Below are 22,221 nucleotides of genomic sequence, written 5' to 3' on the forward strand. Positions count from 1 at the left end.
GGTTCTGCCAGCTCTCTGATACCAGACAGAGAATAACCATCCATCCTGTTTCTGTTAATCGGTCAGGAGGCGTTGCTACTTCTGTGATCACAGTCACCCCACTCCCAAGTCAATTTCTTTTTCTCTATATCAACTGAGATGTTTTCAGCACTGAGTGGAATACCAATTAAAATGGCTTAAACCAGAGATGGGGGGAAAACTCTCCTCTCCGAGGCGTTCAGAAGCAGGCAGCTGCAGGACCGGTTCAGTGGCTGCATACTGTGTCGAAGGGCCAGTCTGTTTCCATTTTCCCCTCTGACTACTCAGCATGTTGGCTTGGTTTTTGGTCTTTGTGGTTCTAATACTGTCATCTCTTGTTCTAGTTAACTCTCTTTTGGATGGGGCCTGTGTCCTTGTGTCAGTGGTTTATCAATGACTGTGTATTCCTAGGAACTTTAAGGTCTTCTGGGTCTAGGCTGAAGGCAGATTTCCCCAGGGACTGTTTGCATTTGCTTCTGTGATGTACCTTGAAGGCTCAATTAATCTGTGACTCTTAAAGCTAAATATTCTGCTTATGTTTTTTTTAAGTCCACACAAGTAGTATGAATTCTGGGTCCAAATTCATGTGAATGAAAAATCTGAGGACAGAAATCTGAGGGGCTGGAAACTCGAGGTAGGAATTCTCAGAGCAGCTTTTTTTTTTTTCCTTTTATTTTTTTCAACTCAGTCCTGAGCAGTGGCTGAGACAAGAACATAAGCCCCACCATTTTTCTCTGCTGAGCACAGTTTCAACCTGTTCACTTCTGAGTGAACCTTAACTTATGACAAGGTCTCCCCACTCTTTTTCTCCCTATATGTTGTCCTCTCAGAATTAGGTTCCAGGTCATGGAGATCATTGGCTCCAACGTTAGCGCACTCCTCTGGAATTCCCTTACTTGCCTTCAGTGTAACCATACATGAAAATGATTTTTTAATCTAGCATTTTTTTAAGCTATGCTATTTTGAGAGAGATTTCTCTGAACATCTAGTTTACCATATGGATGACTAGTTAGAACTTTTATGTTACTTTTGAGAAGCAGATACACATATAGAAATGATATTATTTTCTACTAGACAGTTGTTTCCAGGCGATACAATAAGAGAATTTAAAGCAATAGCTTATTGTCCTTTAAAATGTCCCATGATTTCTAGACGTTCTACACCTGAACAAATACGAAAGCCACTAAGATAAAAGAGCTATAAGCAACAGTAACAATTATTGTCAGCAAGTCTAGTCCTTTACAGGAGGAGCATATACTTTGTGGTTGAAACTGAGACACTTATAAGATTGAAAGAGGTCATATATGTGCATAAAGGGGACGAGGTCAGACAGAGTGTGGTGGATAATCACCCTATTTATATCCCTACATCTAAAGCATAAGTTTAGAGCACCTACCCCATTTTTATTTTCTAGTATCAAAGGTGAATTCTGGGAAGAATTTAAGATTACAGATATGAATTGTTTGTCTTATTATTTAGGAAAATAAAAGTATTATTTTCCTCCCAAAGTTTTAAAGTTGACAGATAATCTTGGGCAACTAAATACTGTAATGATGACATTTTCCAATATTTTTATCTTAGCTCCAAATGAAATACCAAAAGAATTTTTTATAGAAATTTAGTTGAACTACAACTGGTCTAGAAAGAATATCAATGAGGTATAATGAGCAGGGTTGAGGAATCTAGTCTTTCAGATATTAAAAGATTGAGTAGCTGGTAATAATAAGCAGTACTGGAGGAAAATAGATTGAAAAATCAATAAAAAAGAATAGAGAGCCCAGAAATACAGGTGTACTTGAGAATTAGTAAGAGATAAATGTGAAATTTTGTGTGAGTGAAAAGTAAAGGTTTTTTCCTCAGAAACAAATTGTGTTGGGACAACTGATTAGCCACTTGGAAAACATAAAAGCTAGATCATTATTCCACTTCTTATACCAAAATTAATTTCAAATAAATTAAAAATGTCAATCCCCAAATAACAGCGTAAATACAAGAAAAATTATTAGTTAAGTATTAGAAATTGGAATACTTTTCTAAGTGTGATGCAAAACCCAGAAGGAATGAAGGAAAAGTTGAAAAATGTAATAATGTAAGAAAGAAAAATGCCTGAATGGCATTAATACTCTAAAGTCAAAATATAAATAAAAAACTGCAATAAATATTCCAAAATATGAGAAAAAAGTAAAAAAATTTATAAAAAAATAGAATTATTGCATAGTCTTAGTAGCCACAGCAGACACTTCTTATCTATAAAAAAGAATCAAAAGAACAAGAACTAATTGGGAAGGTTTGACTACAAACTGTTCATAGAAATGACATAATTAGTGACCTCAGAGACAGATCAAGGGAACTCTAATTTGAAAAGACACATGCACCCAAATGTTCATAGCAACACTGTTTACAATAGCCAAGACATGGAAACAACCTAAATGTCCATCAATAGATGATTGCATAAAGAAATTGTGGTATGTGTATATGTGTCTGTGTGTGTGTGTGTGTGTATATATATATATATAAAATGGACTACTCTGCCATTTGCAGCAACATGGATGGACATATATGAAAAAGAATTACAAGAAAGCAATAAAATTATAATAAAGCAACAGAAAATTAAGCAATGAATTTGAAGGTAGAGAAAAACAAATGGCTTATAAACATGAGAATAGCTCAACCTCATTCATCAAGTTAAAATTAAAATACCAAAAAGACACTTCAGACAATTTCATTTGATTTCTTACACTTGTAACCAAGAGTCCTGACTAGCAGATTTGCAAAAGTACACCAAGACACAAAGACACAAAGACACAATTATGTATGAGAATGCTCACTTCAGTACTGTCCATAATAACAAAAATTAGAAACCACCTAAATGTTCACCAGTGGTGAACTGTTTACATAAATCATTGTACTTTGATATAATAGAATATTAATAAGCAACCATTAAAATAACGAAGTAGGTATGTCTGAGTTTATATGGAAATATCACCAAGATACATTAAGGGAAAAGGGTAATTTTATAATGGCAAGTAGAATACAATCCCAACTATATAAAATTTTAAAAGGTATGTAGTATAATAACAATTTATTTTGGGGATTAGGAACTAAAGGTTGGGAGTGGAGGGAGACATTTTTGTTTTATATTTCCCTGTACTGTTTGACTTTTTGTGTGTGATTGTTTTATTTACATTTTAAAATTAATCAAGAAAAAAATTTAAAAAGTAAAATTAAGCAAGAAATGAACATATCTGAACACTAGCCCAAATGTTAGCCCCAAAACTCACATTGCTAGAAACCTAAATGACAAAATAAATATTCACAAATTACTGTAAAGCAAGATTTAAGAAACTAAAGAATCAAAATAAGAGCTCTTGATGTTTAAAATGAGTGCTTTTTCACCGCAAGTGGCTGTAATGCCAGCAAGAATTTGGTGTGGGGTGACGTACTTAGAACACAGACAGAGTAACAGTGAGGAGAGATACTTGGATCTAAAATGTTTTCATATCCTTCCAAAGGCAAGGTATTATGTTTGTAAGAATTTTAAAAACGCAAATACTAACATGGGTAAAAATACTCTATTAACTGTTTACATAAACTACAAGGATTACTTATTTATATTTTCAAATCTTTGCTGAAAGTAGTAATCACACGATAAAGTACTCCTAAAATAACTTAAATTCATAATAATTCTATTTGGATCTTCCATTTCTCATATTTGATCTCATATCAATTCCAACGTTGCTTTTGATTCATAACAATAAGAAATTCAGTCATAATTTACACTTCTTTCCTTACGACGTTAGGAACATAAAGGAGAAGTAGGATAAATAAATTTTATAGAAGAATTAGGGATGCATATCTCAGCACTGTGTTTGTAACATTTATTAACATACCAATTGTGACTAAAGAGGAAGTGTTAACTGCATGCCAAATACTTAATGACAAGTTTTAAAGGTACAACATCTACAATATAGGTATTTGACTACAAAATTAAATATCTTCCATATTATTTCTCAGTTTCAGGCTTTTTGAATGAACATGTTATTTAAAATTTCCCATCAAAGATCCTCACAAAATTGAATTTAATGCTGTACATTTTAAGCATAATTAATTTTGAGAAATAGACATCAGTAGCTTTTTACAATAAATACTGATTGATAAACTTCGTATAAAAATAATTCATTCCATATTAAAACCCATAGAAACCATTTCTTGATGCTCATACAAAGACATGTCACAGTATTTCGGTTCTAATACAGTCTTTCCTGTTCTAAGCTGCTCACCCAGCGTCTGGCTTACCTAGTTTCATTTTATGAACAATTCTTCACATTTTTGGGGTAACTATGTTTAAAATTTGTTCTCAAAGGCAGCTTAATTTAATCATCATAGAGTGGACAGTTGTTAAATTTTGTGTTTTGAAATTTGAGATATGTGTTTTCTCAATAATAAATACTTTAGAAGAGTTTGTTAACTATCAAAATGACCCTCGAAAGAGGAAACATAGAACACATTTCTTTTAAAAACTGCAGGAAATAATTTGGAGAGAAGCGTTTTTTGTTTGTTTTTTTTCATCCCCGTCTAGGTGACATGCAGTTGCAGTATGTCCTGATGCCTTTGGCGTGTTGTCCACGCCCACGCGAGCCCCGTGGGCACCACTCTTACAGCCTTATCCTTATACTGTGCCAGCCAAAGTAGCTTTGGAATCTGGTATCAGACTGTGGAGGAAGTTTATCTTCCCTCAGCTTTTGCACGGTTAAAACGGATATTCCTAAAGGAATATCACCATATGTTTGATATTTGGAAAGATGGAGTTGGTTTTATTGGAAAGGGATGAGAGGAGGTAGAGGAAAGTCATGCTTAGGGTCATAAAACCTTATTCTTGGTGCAGGATCACTCACTGGTTTGGGAATTTCATCTGTTTCTTTCCTCTTGTTAATATGCAGGTCATCTCTAAATGGGAACATAGGGCGGCAATAGGAGGCCCCTTTTTTTTTTTACTGGTAAGTGCACCTCGATTTTTCTCTTCTTCTCTGTTCTTGGGATATTAACTTAGGAAATCTATAATCTCATTAACCGTGATAAATGGCATTATCATCAAACAATCTGTTTAAATTTGAAGCCATAGCTCAAATGATTAATTTTTGAGTTTCTCTTCATGAAGTTTAGATTTAGAGCAACTGATTAGCAACTGGTGTTGCAATGTAAGGCCTTTAAACAAAATACTCAAAACTCCAGATTTATCCTAAGTTTAGAAGTCCAAACTTGTATTTCAGCTCCTCTCTCCTTTAAAAACCTTTTTTACAGAATCTGGGCAAAGAAATGGAGCATATCTGACCATAGTGAAGTATAAAACATTCTAAACTCTAACCTAAATAGCAGATAACTTTCTTAATGACCCAGTAATATATAGTAACTTAAAGAGTGAAATGAACTTTTGAAAGTGAAAATCATAGCCCTAGCACACTGACAATAAACATACTTTAAATCTATATATATACCAACAGGCCAAACTGGACCACTTCAGCCCTCTCTATGAAGGGAAGTCCCTGGGAATTTCAATTTCTGAAACGTTTTTGTTTGTTTTGGGAACTGAATCTGCACCAGAATGGTATCAATGACCTCACATTAATGTGCCGTCACTAAATTCCTTTAACTCAGACATGCAACATGAGAGTGGTCCTGGGACTTTTGAATTCATTACAGCATGTACATAGTGTGGCAAAACCCTGGGCTGACTGGAACATTTATCAGTTTCTTTTCTTTGTTGTTCTGGGTCCCAGACCTCAGGAGAATGGGAGAATGTTGTCCCAGAGGACTTGCTCAGTGTTTCATCTCTGTAATTATATGCAGAATGGGGCAAAATGTAATTTTCTGTCTATGTATTTTCAATGAGCAGTATTAAAAATAATGGTCAGTTTTACCAAAATGTCCATACATGTGATGACTCATTCCATTTCTGAACCTATAAACCACTTAAAAATCATTCAAAAATTGTTTTCTCTGTAGAACTAATTATTCAATGGGTTGATATGGGCCTTCTTACCTTTCTCTTGTAAGAGGGTCATCCAGTTGAGTATGTGAGATCCTGAGATGTCTCAACAGGACTTATGGTAAGAAACAGCTTTACTGATTTCTCATTGGCAAATGATCATAAAATGTGGAGAAATATCTGAGATCTTTGTCACTGTTTAGAGCCACTCATGTCATAAGGCTACAACTGGAATACAGATGGGGTGTAGGATCTTATTTATGGTAATAGTAAATCAGCAGAAGCCTCTCTCAGTCTATGTATGAAACTAGTGATGTTTAACAACTCACAGGAATATTTTTCAGGACAATAATATTTTGATCATACTGGTAATCTTGAAATGCTTACTGATTGCCATTGAACAACTCTCTCTGAAGTTTTCTTAGTTTGTTGTTCAATATGCAATCGTTGGATTTTCTTGCCATACTAAGAACTGAACTGAAATAAACAATGAAGTCTTTAAAGGCAAAGACATCTATGTAATTGTCACTTAATTTTCATCTAGCACTATATTTCTACTTAATACATTTTACTTGATTACAAGTCAGGTTTTTTAATGGATGTGAGTATAAGGTATAGGTTAAAAACACAATCACTTAAGCATTAAAAAGATCTGGATTTAAATCTGGATTCCACTGACTTTGTGACCTTGGGCAAATCAATCTAATTTTAAAAAAGAATATAATAGAAGTATATGTCTCATACAATTATTTCAATAATTAATTGAGCTAAACTGTGGGAAATATTAGCACAGTGGTTGGTTATAGATAGAATGTTCAGTAAGTGAGAAAAAAATAGTGTCCATGAAAGTGGGGGTGGGGAAGACAGTGACTCCAGAGTGGAGCACAGTGACAGCTGGCAACCTCACTGTATCAGAGATTGAGCATTTCAGCGTGTTTTATATTGAAGCATTAATGCAGACATTACATTTCCATAAGGGCTTGTGTCGTCATCAAAATACTTGTTTTGGGTATTGTCATTCCAATGGGTGGTTTCATTCTGTGGGACGGATCTTAGATTTGATACATAAAGATTGGTTTCTTGTATATCTTCACAAGGATATCCCCTAGTGGAGCGCCTGCCACAGAGTAAGTGCTCCAAAGAGGTCTGTTAAATTGAAACATCTCCAAATCACAGTCTCGTAGCACAAAACACAGATACGTCACATTGTTTAAGAATGCACAAAGATGCCTATTAGGTATAACTGTGTGTCGGGGCGTGTGTAAATTAGTGCAAAACAAAGACAACTCAAGGTAGAACCACCACACCCTTGGAAATACAGGTGTATTTATTTCACAAGTGTTAGTTTGAAGGCTTCTTTCAGATGTGGGTGCAATTCAGATGACGAGCTCTCTTACACGGGTTAAATGTTCAAAAAGATAGTATTGCTGGGCTTACCCGGAGCTGGACGCAAGCCATGGGAGACCTTCCCACTGTAACTGTTCACAGAAGCATTAGCAGAGTCGGTCTACATCACTAGACTCTTCAAGGTTTTCTCACATTGTTTTGTTTACTTCACTGAGTGAAGCCACACAGATACCATTACTTTTGGAACAATCATTCTCAAATTTGACTGTTTCCTTTTCTGCCCCCTATCCAACACTGTAGTGGAATATATTACCCTCCATATGACTCATTACATCACAAATCTGAGATGTTTCTGGAATGAAATTAGACAGTTAGGTCACACATCTTGTTTTCCATTATTTTCTGAGTCTGAGTGGAACAAGTCTGGAATTGAGGCATGTAAGACACAAAACTCTTCTGACCAGAAGTTCCTAAGCTGAAGTTATTTTCTACAAGGTGTGAGCAACTGTCCTGGAGGATCCTGACGTCCGTGAATAAACAGTGGGCCGGGAATGGGTACAGCCCTCTCGACTCATCCGTCAAAAACACACCACTCTGTCTCTTTTTGACTGAGGTGACCCCTAAGTAGTAGACAGACCTTTCGTCATTATTTTCCTCAGGGAAATTTCCCTCGAGTTTCAGAAGTTCATTCAGTCCCTCTGAGAATGGAAGGTGTGGTGAGATTACATTGGGATGCTGATCTGATAATATAAAAAATGCCTCCCATGAACTATTAGAGAACGAATCTTTCGGCAGAGAGTCGTTGCTAGGAAGGCACTTGCTGACTGAGCTACTTACGAGCCCTTGCTCCTCCTCCGTCTCACTGGACTTGGGGTTGCTGAGCACGGTGGCGTATTTCACCGAGGGCTGTCCCCTGCTGCCGTCCTCCCAGGTTATCTCCGCGCTCGTGGACTCAGAGAGGTGAGCGCCGCTGCGCTGGTCGCTGACACAGAGAGAACCCCTCTCGAGATCCCGAGTCGTCAAAAGTAGAGAGACTGTGGTTGCTGGCACCATCCCATCTTTGCTTTTCCATGATGTATCCACGCTGATATCTTCTGAGATGGTTTCAGGCTCCAAAAGAAGAGGACCCAATGTCACTGATTCTGTATGCTTGATAAAAAGATGCTCAAATGTTTCTGGCTAAAAGAAAAGACACATTTTAACGCTCAATAGCATTAAATTTTTTTTTTTTTTTTGGCTTCATGATGACATCATTGAAGAAGTGGAAGTGTGAAAGGTTATTACCAATGGACATACGTCAACCACAAATTAACTGGTTTTGGACTGAAACAGACCAAAAATCATAAGGGAGAGGCAGGGTAAACAGCGTTTACATGTGGGACGAGCTAGATTTAAGTTTGAGTCCTTCTATTTTTATGACCAGGGACAAGTAAATTCACCTCTTTGCCCTTCAGTTTCTTCATCTGTAAAATTGTGTTCAATATTTACTGCATGGTATTGTGGCAAGGAATAAACTGGACAGTGTCGGAAAGTGCTTAGCTCTCAGTAAAGATTGGTTATTGTAATCAGAAAGTGCCATCTTCAGGAGAATTCCTAATATTGTATAGCAAATTACATTTCTACAAACTGAAAATTTAGATCTCAAATTAAAAGAGTAAATTGATATAAAATTGAGTGAGCAAAACAACTTGTCCAGAGATAGTTAAAACAGCTACTCCATGACATAAAATATAACAGGAAGTAAGCTATATGTGACTGACTGTTAAGAACTTACCTGCCTTACATCAGACTGAGAAGCTGTTTAAGACTATCAGAAAATACCAACTAAGAATACCTGTTTTTTTAAAACAATGAAGGGGAGTGAGATGATCAGACTTTTAAATTACTATTCCTTATAAATAACTCCATATAAAAATACAAACTATAGGACATATGGAATGAAGACAAAGACACAAAACAAATGCACATCATAATTTTTATAAGAATAGTGGTTACATCACAACAAAAAATCCTGCCAAGCAGCTACAAAGCAAAAATCTGTGCAAAAAGCTCAGCTCATACAATGTAAACATATTGAAAAAATAAATGCAAAATAAAGAATACTGTGGACACATCACATTGAAAAATTAACACAACTAAAATGAAGTGCTATAGAAAATGTGTTCCATTAGTGTATTTTACATTAATTAAACTTTTGAATTTTACAATTCTTAAACTAGTAGAATTGAATTCAGATTTATTGCCTGAAACAACAATATAACCAACTATTCTTCATAAAGGCAAATATATTCCATATAAAAACACAATTCATTTAATATAGTTTTGAACTTTTAAATGAAATCTAGTGGTGATTATAACCATAAAGGAATAAGTATAACAGACACTAAATATAATAATGGAATAGACATACAGATGTTAAAATGCTGCATAATGACAGATCCTGTATTAATACAAGCTTTTCTGTTATCCTACAAACATAACACGTGAGAGAAAACTGTTCCTGTGCCTATTTTCTTTCTGACAGAAACCTATAATTAGATTTATAATTTCCTGAAACTATTTTCTTGCTTATTTTGTTTTCTCTTAAGGTTTTGTTTTTTTTTTTACCATAAATGTATTGAATTTCTTATAGTTTAAATGAAACTAAGAAATTAAGCTCTCCAAATAAAGGAATTGCATGGTATCAACATGAAAACAAAAAATACACACAAACAGCCCACAGCATGCAGCCAAACTCACAAATCTTCCAATGACACGTCTGGCATATTTCATGCCCTCTCAAACTTCATAGTTGGCAATTAATTATTGACACTAAATAATTTACATGTCCTCAAATACAACTGATGAAATTTCACTAATAATGAAAAAGAAATCACATGTCCATCTAGTATTAAAGTATATTTTATCAGTGGGTCACAAAAAGTATGTTAATTAAAAAATCATTTCAATCATTATATATATCTAATTTTTCAAGATTTTAGAACAGTCTGGGAGTACATTAAATATGTATTCAGCTGGCAAGAATTAAAGAATAGCCTTTCATATTTTCACACTTAGATTTCACATTCCAATGACATCTATTACAAGTCAACAAAGGGGGAAAAGGACACGTTCTTTCTGATCTTTACGGTCTTTTTTAACATTAAAAATCAAACTAGGAATGAAATTTAAATGTACGTAATCCATATGTAGCCTAAATTTTAATATTATTTGGGTTCGTCAAATAGAGGCTTTGGTTTATTCTGAATGTGAGCAACACAGCACACAAGGCAACTTCAGAGAAATAGCAGGTAGCCTTTTTTTTTCAGGGAGAAAAGCCCTGAGTTTGCCATGAACAATTTCTAAAAGCTCCAGACAGTCTCCCTTTTTGCATCACTGCCCACTTCCCTGCCTGCCAGAAGCTTTGGGTGGTTCAGTGTAAATAAATTACATTTAGTCAAGAATCTCACAAGGAGGCTGAATTGGAGGCTGATGTGTTTTCTGATCTGGTCACTCTGACCAGGTCATCCTGATATGAACTGTAACTTCTACTGGCCTTTGACCAGCACAAATGGTAACTTCTGGCTTTCTCTGAGCTGAAATGGAAGTTAGGACTTAAGTCATTTTCAAGGCTACTGAAAATGAAAATTCCCATATTGACCAAGGTTAGATATACATAAAAGCCACAAGACATTCAAAAGAACACCCAAATGGGTCAGTTTACAGGCTGATCTATAGAATATAAAATGGAAAAATTTGGACATAAAATTTAATACTTTTACTGCATTCTATATTCAGAGCCATTGTATTTGCAAAGCTACGTGTCAGAAGTTGCCATTTTCACCTGATGACAGCATGTCTACTGTATATTTGATGATATCTAATAGATATGTGGTAAGAGCGGTAGTCAATTTTTTAATGTTTTATGACCAAATGACAAATCTAAAAAGTCAGATATCACAAATATGACTTTATAAAGTTTAGATGACCCAAAAAGTAATCATACATAAAGACTGAATTGGACTAAGACCTATATAGCTTGATCCCAAATTTAACCATCTAGCATAAGTTCTAAATCAACATAATCCACCATATTTTAGTTCTCAACAGTTCAACCAAATTTTTTTTAGATTGTCTCCCCTTCTTCAAAATGTAAAACTCTTCTAATATGCTACAGGATGTTGGGAAGTTGGTACATTGGGTTCATCGTAGTGACCATGCTTAGGCTTCAAAGAATATCCATTCTCTGTTTAGATAAAAATAAAACAAAATGAGAAACCAAAATAAAAATCACTCAGAAAGCAAAAGATAAAAGATTTCAAAAACAAGTTCTGTCAGGCATGGGTTCTGGATTATAAATTCTTGTGTTACATTACAGTAAGTGCATCTTTTAGGGAAAAGAGAAAATTTTGAACTAAGGTGGCCTCTTCCATTTTCTTAATGCATGCCTTAATATCACACTGTACAGACAGTCTTAAATATCTTAGAAAAGGAAAAACTACAGAGAAATAACAGAATAAGTAGAAGGAGAGAACAAAGAGCTGGAAAAGTAAAAAGGAAGTGGAGGAACAACAGCAATATTATAGAGTTTGGAGCAAGGAAGTGTAAAAGTAGTACTCTGAAAACAAAAATCTAAAAATCAAAAGAAAGAAGAGCTGAAACAGTGAAGAACAGAATCACAGAATCATTATCGCAATTATTTTTTAATCTAGAAAAAATCTAAGAAATCATCTGGTCCACGCCTCTCCCCTTTTTATAGACAAAGCAATTGAGGCTTAAAGTTGTACTGCTAATTATAGCAGAGGGAGGACTCTGACTTTTTTCTAGGCCAATAATCTTTCTATAACACAGTGGAAGATGAAAAGATATTTCTAACACAAGCAGGCAGGAGAACATGTTCTTTGTTTTGCTTTTTCTCCTTCTTGTGATAGATTTGAGCTGATTAATCCATCTTCTCTTCTGGTCCCTAATAACCCAAGGGCACATATATAGACATTAAGAAGAACAAGAAATTAGAGAAAACTGAAGCCTTATTTAGGGGAGTAGAATATACACTTCTAAGCCCAGCCATGTGCACTTCTCAATAGACCTCCTGACTCGAAGCTGCACCAGCTCTTCCAATATTCTGCGAGGCTGCTGTAGCAGTTTCAGGAACGCTCTGCCTCAGATCCATGAAGATGGTGTTCTGGGAGTTTGTGGGCTGATGAGCTTCTCTGGAGAACTAGAGCAGGCTGAGGAACCCAGGATAGGCTTTGAATCATAAGAAAAAATCCATTTGGTTCCAGATTTAACACTCCTAAAGGAGGTTGTTAAGTGGAGGATGTGCTTGTGGAAACTGACATAAATATAGACAAAGGAGGAGCAGGTTAGACCCCCACCCCCACCCCACTATAGATGGTTAGGATTTAGAAGAAGAAAATAATAGATTAGGCAAAAATGCTGAATAAAGAGGTTAAAAAAAAAACAAAACACCAAATTGGCTACAGTCATTTGAACACTGAAATTTGAATCAGAAGAAAAGCAAAGCTATTGAGTCACTGCAATACATCTTCCTACAAGAATTCAACCTTTGTTTAGAAGTTTTATTTTTATCCTATTAAGTATGTTTTTAAAGATTCTGATTTTTAAAGTATCAAGAGAAATGGTAGAGAGGAGTGTTCCGGTTCAGGATGGCAGACTGAGCATAAAGGCTTCTCTCTCGTCTCTGTAGAGACTCTGTCAGAATGAAAGCACATGAATAAATCAAATATATACCACAACCCAGGAGATAAGCAAAGAAGGTTAACAGGGGATGAGATTTTAAATTCATTTCTAAAAGACAGAAAACAACTGGAAGAGTGTAGACCCAAGGAGATGAGCAAAGGGAGCTGCAGACCAGAGCATCTCCAGAGTGAGCTGGAGCCGGAGAGAAAGACAGCCTGTCCCGCTGCGCACACCGGAGATGGGGCGTGAAGAACGGCCGGTAAAAACCCAGGAAGACGTGAGACCTCAGGCTGAACGCCCGGAACTCTGCCACGGCATGCGCTCTTCTACCCTCTGCTGCACACAGAAGACCCTTCGTATTAGAACTACTCTCCACACCCTAACTCAGGTTTTGTTCTCAAAAGGAAGGAAATTTCTGGGGAGAAATCTAGCATTGGTGGGGTACTGGTGTCTGTCTATGAGTATATCCTTCCTTATCTAGCCAGAGCCCCCTCTACCCACCCAGAGCAACGATCCCTGCCTACATGCACTGGGCTCCGAGTCAGCCTGTCAACTGTTTCATTCTTAAACATGAAAGAAAAACAAAGGATTACCAGATATTGGGGGAAAGTGAGATAAAAAAAGAAAGGCCAAGATAAACAGGAGGAAAACATGATCCTAGCAGAAATAGAGAACTCAGGGAACATAAGAAAAGGGAATTTTTAAAACAAGAAATGATCCTCTAATTGGTATTTCTAGTAAGGTTTAAGAAAATATTGCACACGTAAAACCAGAGCAGAATATTCTAAAAAAGAATACTTGGAAATTCACAAATGTAGTATGTATGTATATATTAAACGTAGTAACATATATAAAATAGATAAACAACAAGTTTATACTGTATAGTACAAAAAAAACTATATTCAATATCTTGTAGTAACTTAGGGTGAAAAAGAATATGAAAATGAATATATTTGTGTTCATATATGACAAGCATTGTGCTGTACACCAGGAAATGACACAAAACTGTAAACTGACTATACTTCAATTAAAAAAACTAAATGTAGTAGCAAATAAAAGTTCAACAGAAGCACTGAAAGAACAGGGTATATAGCAAGGTCTCAAATGTAAAACAAAAAGACAAAGAAACGGAACATATTAGAGAAGAGATAAGAAATATGGAAGATCTGTGCAGAGGGTCTAACATTCATCAGATACAGATTTTAGAAAGAGCACCAAAGAAACAAGAGGAGAGGAAATTATCAAAGAATATAATTTCTTATTATTAACAGGAAACATGGAATTGAGAGTGTCTTCAAATGAGGGCCAACTTAAATGAAAAAGGATCTCCTTGGATCTATCACTAAAATTTTAGAGCATCAAAAATGGGGAGAATATTTTAGAAACGAGAAAGCTACAACTAACCAATAAGGAGTAAAAATCAGAATGGTACCTGACTTCTCAGAAGCGACAACGGATGCCAGATGACAACGCCGGAATTGTTTCAAAGTTTTACTGGAAAGTCCTGTTCAGCCTAGAAATTGATATTCCACCAAACTTTCAATCAAGGAAGACACAGTAAAAAGAATTTCAGGCATGCAGAGGCTCTGATTTATCACACAGCATTTCCTAACAGGTCACATAAGAGTGCAGTTAATCAAGAAAGAAGAAGAAAAATCTAGAAATCAGTATTCACTAGACACTAGTTAAGGGAAAATTCATAGTGATGACTTTCAGCAATTTTAGAAGAAGACCTAACCCAGAATGCAGTAGAACAGAGGGTTTCCTGGACAGAGAGTCCTGGGAACAGGTCTCCAGTGAGCTGCACACTGAAGGTTAAAAATTTTTTTCCTAAAGAAGCAGTTAGAAAAAAGCAAAACAAAAACTAACACAAAGCAAAACATAAAAACTAAAAATGGAGCCACTAGAATTTGGCATAGTTTAGATCAACAGGTGACATGCTTCTAGTATTTTTTTAAAAAATATTCCCCTGTAACATTAGAACCACCAGGAGGTGTAATCACTTTATATTGCTTGGTTCTGCAAGGAATAACATTTACATACCCATAAAACGTAAATGCAGTTCACTGGGTTTTTAATTTTTTTAAATGAACCCATAGGCAAATTATAGCATGTTATCAACCCTGACTTAACGAACAGTGTGAAGTTATAGTTGACAGAGGCTGGAAATGGAGGGGAGGGTAGGAGTGTTGATGTCTTTATTTTATTTTAAAAAACAAGGGGAAGAAGAGCCCCAAGAAACAGTCACTATTTCACGGAACAAGAAATGGAGTTTAAGATTCTTCTAAGACTGCGGAGAGATTACTGAAGGAATTGAAGAATGAGTATGTGGTAGGAGCATGGGGAATGAAGGGGAGAAAAAGTACGTGGATGAGTAACAGCCAGAAATTAGTAAACAATGTCTACATTTTGTAGTGGCATAGCATATTATTTTTAGAAATATAAAAGTGACCTGTCAGAAAAATTAAAAGCAAACCAGTTCAAAGTAATGGCAATTGGAGAGCAAGCCAGTGGATACAGAAGGGTGGAGGAGGCTGCCCTTTCCAATAAATGTTCTTCCATACTGTTTCACTATTAAACCGTACACACTGGTCACCGAGTAATGCAAATGATTTTTTAAATAATGAGAGATATCAAGGCATATATCCCTAGAGAACAGAGAGACATATACAACCATGTTTCCTGTAGCATTGCTTGTAATAAATAGAAAGGAGTTTTCAAACACCTTAAATACATCAGTAGGGGAATGGATATATGAATCATGGTAGATAGTCATAGGATGGAATGCCATGGACCAATCCAAATGATTAAATGAGCTATATCAACATGGAGCTACCTCAAAAACAATGCTGAGAAAACATAATTTTTGAATATGATATATTAACATTAACAATAACCAAGTGTATTACGGTTCCTTGGTAATAGCTACATACATGCAGGTGTAGGAAAGTATAAAAGTACAAACTAGACGACCGACTATGTACTATATTCCTGAAGGTGGGGGCCCTGAGGAAGAGGAGGAGAGACCAAAACTAGTAACGGCAATACACAGGACAACTTTATCTGTAATTTTTATTAATTAAAATATATGAGGCAAATAGAAAATTTTAAGCTATTGTGTTAGTACATAGGTGTTCTTATATTATTCCATTTTATGTGTTTATATTGTCTTAAAAATAATTTTAAGGGGTAAAGGGAAGTGAATTTACAAAAGGGAGAAAATCAAGGGGAAATTACATGAAAGAATTAATTTTAATCACAATGGTATCATCCTATTCTGACAAATCATAGTTTTAAACAAATGTTTTCTTTTGCTTTTTTTGGAAATATCTCAAAATACTGCCTTTTATCACCTTTGCTTTGCGTATTTACAGGTTTAGAATGGATTTAGATTTACAATAAACTAAAGGGAAGGAGAATGATAGCTTAAAAAGTAAAATAAATTAATTTTAGGGAACATTTTAGAAATCAGGTTGGATGTCTAGAAATTATAGCTATAGATTATTTTCATAAAAATCAATATTCAAAATAATCTGAATCTGAAGAACAAATTAAGGGAAAGACTTCATGCAAAAAATTATCTCCTTTTAAACAACATTGTATTTGAATTGTTTTTGAAAACAGTGGGCTCCCATTGTCCATTTGCTTTGCAATACATTGTGAGGTTTTGGTTTATTTGTTTCCTTTTGTTTTAGAATTGAAAATGCCACATTTTGCTTATCCATTCATCATTTGATGGCTATTTGGGTTGTTTCCATGTTTTGACACTAATGAACACTGCTGCTGTGAACCTTCATGTGCAAGGTTCTGTGTGGATATATATTGGATAGACACCAGGCGGGGGAACTGTTGTGTCATATGATAATTCTATGCCTAACTGTTGGAGAATGATCAGACTATTTTCCAAAAGGGCTGCACCATCGTTAACATTCCCATCAGTAGTGTGTGCGAGTTCCAATTTCCCCACATTTTCACCAGCCCTTATCATCTGCCATTTTTATTACAGCCATCCCAGCGTAAAGTGCTGTCTTGTGTTTTGGGTTTGCATTTTGCTAATTGCTAATGATGTGGAGCATATACGCATCTGGGCTTATTGGCCATTTGTACGTCTTCTTTGCAGAAACGTCTATTCAGGCCCTTCGCCAATTTTTTTGTGTTAAAATATACGTAACATAAAATTTACCATTTCAACTATTTTTAAGTGTACAATTTAGTGGCATTAAATACATTAAGCAATACACTGTTAATATGGAATTGATGGCAAGGGTATCAATGTGAATCTGATGGACCTGAGTTTAACCAAGGTTTTTACACCTATAGGCTGGATGATCAAGACAAGCTGTGAACCACTCTGAGACTCAGTTTTGTCATCGAAAAATATAAGGCTTTTCAGCTTATGAGAGAATTACATAAAATAATATGAATATGAAAGTATGGAGTAGATACATTTGCCTTGTGCTCTTTAGAAATATAATGTGAATTATACTATATTATTTTTCCCTAAAAAAGTATATTTTAGTTATTTGGAGGATTAAAGTTAGATATTAAGAAGTTACTGAATTTTAGAAGATTAGATTTTTATCATTAGTAAAACCTCTGAAATTATATTCTTCTTTACTCTTCAACTATTTCTGCTATATTCCAAAAACTGATTTATTCCTAATAGTGTACCTGTTAAGCCTTGGTAATAAACTAAGCATCCTGAGAGCTAGTTATGCTTAAAGAATATCTAACAAGATCATAAAGTTGAATATTTGCAAAGGTAAAAAAAAAGTCAGTCTTAGGAATAAAGACATTCACATCCTTCTCTTAAAAAAGTCTTCACAATCCTTTAGTTTACCAGAGCATGGGAAAATGTGGAGATGCTTCCGTCTGCTGTATCTGTCAGATGACCTGCTGGGGCCCACGCCCCTCTGCAGGGAGCTACGGGAGGCAGCGGGGAAGCACGCATCCTACAAACAGTCACTGACTCAACCTGCATCCACCAAGTGGTTCCTTTGTGTCCGGCATTTTCTGGAAAAGGGAAATCCATTTGGTGCAGGTTCAACCTGCCTTTTGCTGAGGTGGGCTTGGTCTTTTCCCTGTCCTGGTGACTCGTACACACCATTTCCACAGTGGTTCATAGGGGAGATTTCAGAGTTTAACATCCTTAGCTTCTCTTAAAGAGACGCTAAGATGGTTATCCCCTGCATTAATATATACCTACACAGCAAAGGTTTTAAAATTTTATTTGGATAGGTACTTAGATTTTTTTTGACAAAGCAACTGTGATATTAAAAAGAAGAAAACTCCTAATATTTAAGAAAAATAATCTCCTTACTCTTTGTCTTCTAATCTCCCTATTTTCAGTTTGTGGATGTGCTACGGGCCTTCCTACCAGGGCTTTGTACTTGCAGGGGGCCTTGCCTGGGCTCCACCCCTCCACCACAGCACTTCGGCAACAACTGCTCACCTTCCCCATCTTAGCTCCACTGTCAGCTGTCGCTGTCCTGTCTTCACCCATTCGCCCCCACCCCACAACTGAGCTCAGCACACTGGGTCTCCTTCTTTCACAACACGTAGTTTACCATTATTAGTTTTTTAATATTATTTGTTATTTCGGTTATAAATTGATGAATGCTTATCTCCCCCACTAGACTGTACACTCCAGGAGTTTCTGTTTTTCTGACCATTTTAACCCCAGAGGCTACTAGCTAGCATGGTGACTGGCATAGGATAGCTAGTCAATGACAGCCCTTGAATGAATGAATGGAATGAGTTAATAATTGAATTTTTTTTAATGAGTAAACCATTTTGGAGACAGAAACGAAGACAAATTATTTCTATTCTGCTTTTAACCCAGTCACCCCTCTATGACCTCACTGTCTATTATTACCTAGATGGTAAGGAGAATCTCTTAAAAATTTGTCTTCCCAGAGCCTAGCAACATCCTAGGACTTACATATAAGTACTCATTATGTGTTTGCTGAACGAATGCATGACAAGTAAATACATGTGGCTGAAATATCGCTATCACTACAGTAAATGTTACTGTAAGAATTCATCATAGAAGAGAAGTAAGAGGAATAAACATTTGACTAATTAAAAAATCATCAGCTCTGTTTTAATGAAAGGAGACTCTGGCTTATAGTGCGTAACGGCATAGTTGAGAAGTGTATGGGTGTGGTGCTGGTTAGATTTAGGCAAAGAGAAGTTTCTACAGAGGGAATGGTCACATGTAAAACTACACTGCTACCTGGTCTGAAGATAAGGCAGGATTTCTTCTGCTAAAAGATTACAGTTTCTGGTGTACAGTATAATGCTTCAGTCATATATGAACTGACTATACTTCAATAAATATTTATATATATACATATATATAAAATTATAATTTAATTGTTTGCATTGTTTTGCCCACAATAGCAGATATTTGTTTACTCATTATTCATTGGTAAGCTGCAGAGCAGTGTTTCCCTAACTACAAATCATATCCATTATTACATGAAATCAATTTAGAGGGCTGTAACCAGTATTTTTTAATGAAATAAAATTTTGAAAACAGAGGGTGCTACAAATCGTAAAACTGTTTTAAGCATCTTTTGTGGCAGTTTTGCATATTATCTACAATTGCATTTACCACGTTGCAAGGCAAAGTCCATTTCTCACTGTGCTTCATGGTCAAAAAATAATTTTTGAAAGCCACTATTAGCGAGAACAGTTACTAACAGAACAGGATCCAAAGTCAGACAAATTGGTAAGCTAAACAAGTGACCTAACCGCTATAAGCTTTGGGGTTTTTTTCTATAAAATGGAGATAATAATACTTATCTTACAGGGTCACTGGAAGAATAGTAACATAAAACACGTAAACATGTAAAATAATGGTAGCTAGTATTTATTGAGACTTCACCATGTTACAAGTACCATCTTCTTTAATCCTGAGAACAATGCAATTAGGAAAGCTCTATTAAACCTCATTTTACAAGGGGAGGAAACTGAGATACGGAGAATTGAAGTCAAAGTCTTAAGGAATCTAAGAACATGTACCTCAGTGATTTGCACATAAATAAATGGACATTATTATGAAATATCAGCAACTCTTTAATGAATCCTGACTTTAGGACTTGCAGGAGGAGTTCAGCAATATTTGTGATGGGTGAAATACAGCCCTTGAACTGAGAGCACTCTGCACAATAAAGTGCTCCAGGAACTTGGAGGGGGGAGTTCTTCTGAACTATATTTGCTCATGGAAGGCTTGGGGAAAGAAGAGCCTAGAGCAAGGTTTTCTTTGATGAGGAGGACTCTGTAGAGGGGACGGGAATAGTGTAGGCATGACCAAGGCCCAGGGACAGAAAGAATGGGACCTACAGGGTGATAACAGATTGTGGGGAGAAGTCACTGAATACAGGCTCAAAGGGACTGGACTTCATCGTGTAGCTAAAAGGAAACCACTGAAGACCCGCAACAGTCACTAATGATACAATCGTTGAGGCTGCCTCATAACCTCTGTAAGATTATTGTTTAAAACATTGTGTAGATACTCTGACATGAAAACTGAATTCTGTTTTCCCAATTTTATAGTGGAAAACCAACCTTGTTTCAAGGGAAATTAATGAGAATTAATAACACATTTGCTAAACTCTAGAGTTTTCTGAGAAATTATATCATAGACATAAGTACTTCTATTAAGTAATTATTTTACTAGAGTTGACTAATTGATAAAGTAGCTTGAAAGGAATTATCTTCATAAAATCTAAGCTTTATTATAATACTTGTATTTTTCAGATTGCAGTGTTTGACTAAAGAATTACTTATATAGTTTTTAATTGATTAAACTAATCATGGAGATGATTATAAGGATTTAAAAAATTGATTCCAGTCTTTTTCTAAGGACAATTTATACCAAAGAAGTATATACAAATATTTGTTGTCCATCAGATTTGACCCTAATATTCTAATATTTATTTTATTATATACTGTGACATAGAATAAATATATATATGTATGTTGTTAACTAACATGATAAACTACTTATTGAATTTTGTTTCTTCCTGGTCTCAAATCCCTGCATCTTGCTATTCTTGAAAATATATAACAGATTAAACAGACTCATATTAAAATAGATTGAATAAAGTAAGATCCAAATCTTATCCTTAAAATATTTTAAACCCTAAAAACGTTTGAAGCTCCAAAAGGCATGTAGCATCTAAAATGCAATCTTATCTATTTTGGGTTAAAAAAAATTGAAAAATGGACCTTCTGAAAATTAAGTCCTTGTGCCCAGGAACAGTTCTTGGGGTTTGGAACATCTTCCCAAAACAGCTTTTTCATCCTACAAAGGAGAAATAAGATACCAATTTAGAGAAAATCATTCACATTGACAGTGTTAACAGTCAATGAATGCACAAACTAGAAATTAATCTACCAGACTAGAATGCCTCAGTGGGAGCAGATTCACTTCCACATGCAATCCCATGAAGATTTCCACCAACTTTCCATCTAGACCAAAGTTAATGATCACTATAATAATAAAAATAACCAACACTTATTGAAAACTGTGTGCCAGGCACTGTGCTAAAGATTTTGCATAGGTTTTTCTCAGAAGAAATTAAATATTAGAAATGGCCATCAAGTGAGTTTCAGAAAAAATTCCACTGGATATGGCCCCATCAGCTCACCTGACTGAGAGAGAAATTCAGATTCTAAAAGTCTCTTTTCTCTCTTTATTGCTCGAAGACAAGTTTCTGTAGAGATTTGGCATGTGTGAAATAACCTCAATGGTCTGGAATGATGGGGCACCCAAAGAACCAACCAAGCAATTCAAGGCCATTTGCCAAAGCAGTCACACAGTGCTGATGTTTAAAAAGCAGAGTGCCTACTGATCATACATGAACTGACTGCTCCAGATAAATCTTCACCACAAAAAGTCTTCAACCTTAACCGTACAACTCTGAAAGCCACTCTTGCCACCTCTAACGACATATTGCCTAGGATTTCCTGTTATAAGCTTGTCACTTCCTGAATGTATATACATTAAAAAAAAACTAATTTCTTCCCTGAGGCTTATGTTGTACTAGCAAAACACAATGTTGCTTCCTGAAATAAGGCCTTTCTTCTTATGCCATCTTATTGTACACTGAATGTACATAAAAATATTTAGAATTGCTTTAGTGTTTCTGATTGGGATTTTAAATCAAAGTTTAAATCTG

The 22,221-nt window shown here is 35.5% G+C and overlaps 1 protein-coding gene across 2 annotated transcripts in view; it reads right to left on the reverse strand.

Moving 5' to 3' along the window:
- Positions 1-7,204: 7,204 nt before the first annotated feature.
- Positions 7,205-22,221, reverse strand: part of LEPR (leptin receptor) — a 90,660-nt gene continuing 75,643 nt past the window's right edge. The window contains exons 18-20 of one of the 2 annotated variants that reach the window (XR_004140837.2): positions 21,269-21,344; positions 14,466-14,546; positions 9,680-11,576 (exon numbers count right to left, since the gene is read on the reverse strand). Coding sequence is in view for 1 of the 2 variants with exons in the window: in XM_031465319.2 (XP_031321179.2) it covers positions 7,715-8,530; positions 21,269-21,344 (892 nt within the window). In the remaining variant the exon portion in view is untranslated. Of the gene's footprint in view, positions 8,531-9,679; positions 11,577-14,465; positions 14,547-21,268; positions 21,345-22,221 lie in introns of those variants that run through there. The other variant, XM_031465319.2, reaches the window with a different exon arrangement.

Source organism: Camelus dromedarius, chromosome 14, assembly GCF_036321535.1.
Source record: "Camelus dromedarius isolate mCamDro1 chromosome 14, mCamDro1.pat, whole genome shotgun sequence".
Lineage (NCBI taxonomy): Eukaryota > Metazoa > Chordata > Mammalia > Artiodactyla > Camelidae > Camelus > Camelus dromedarius.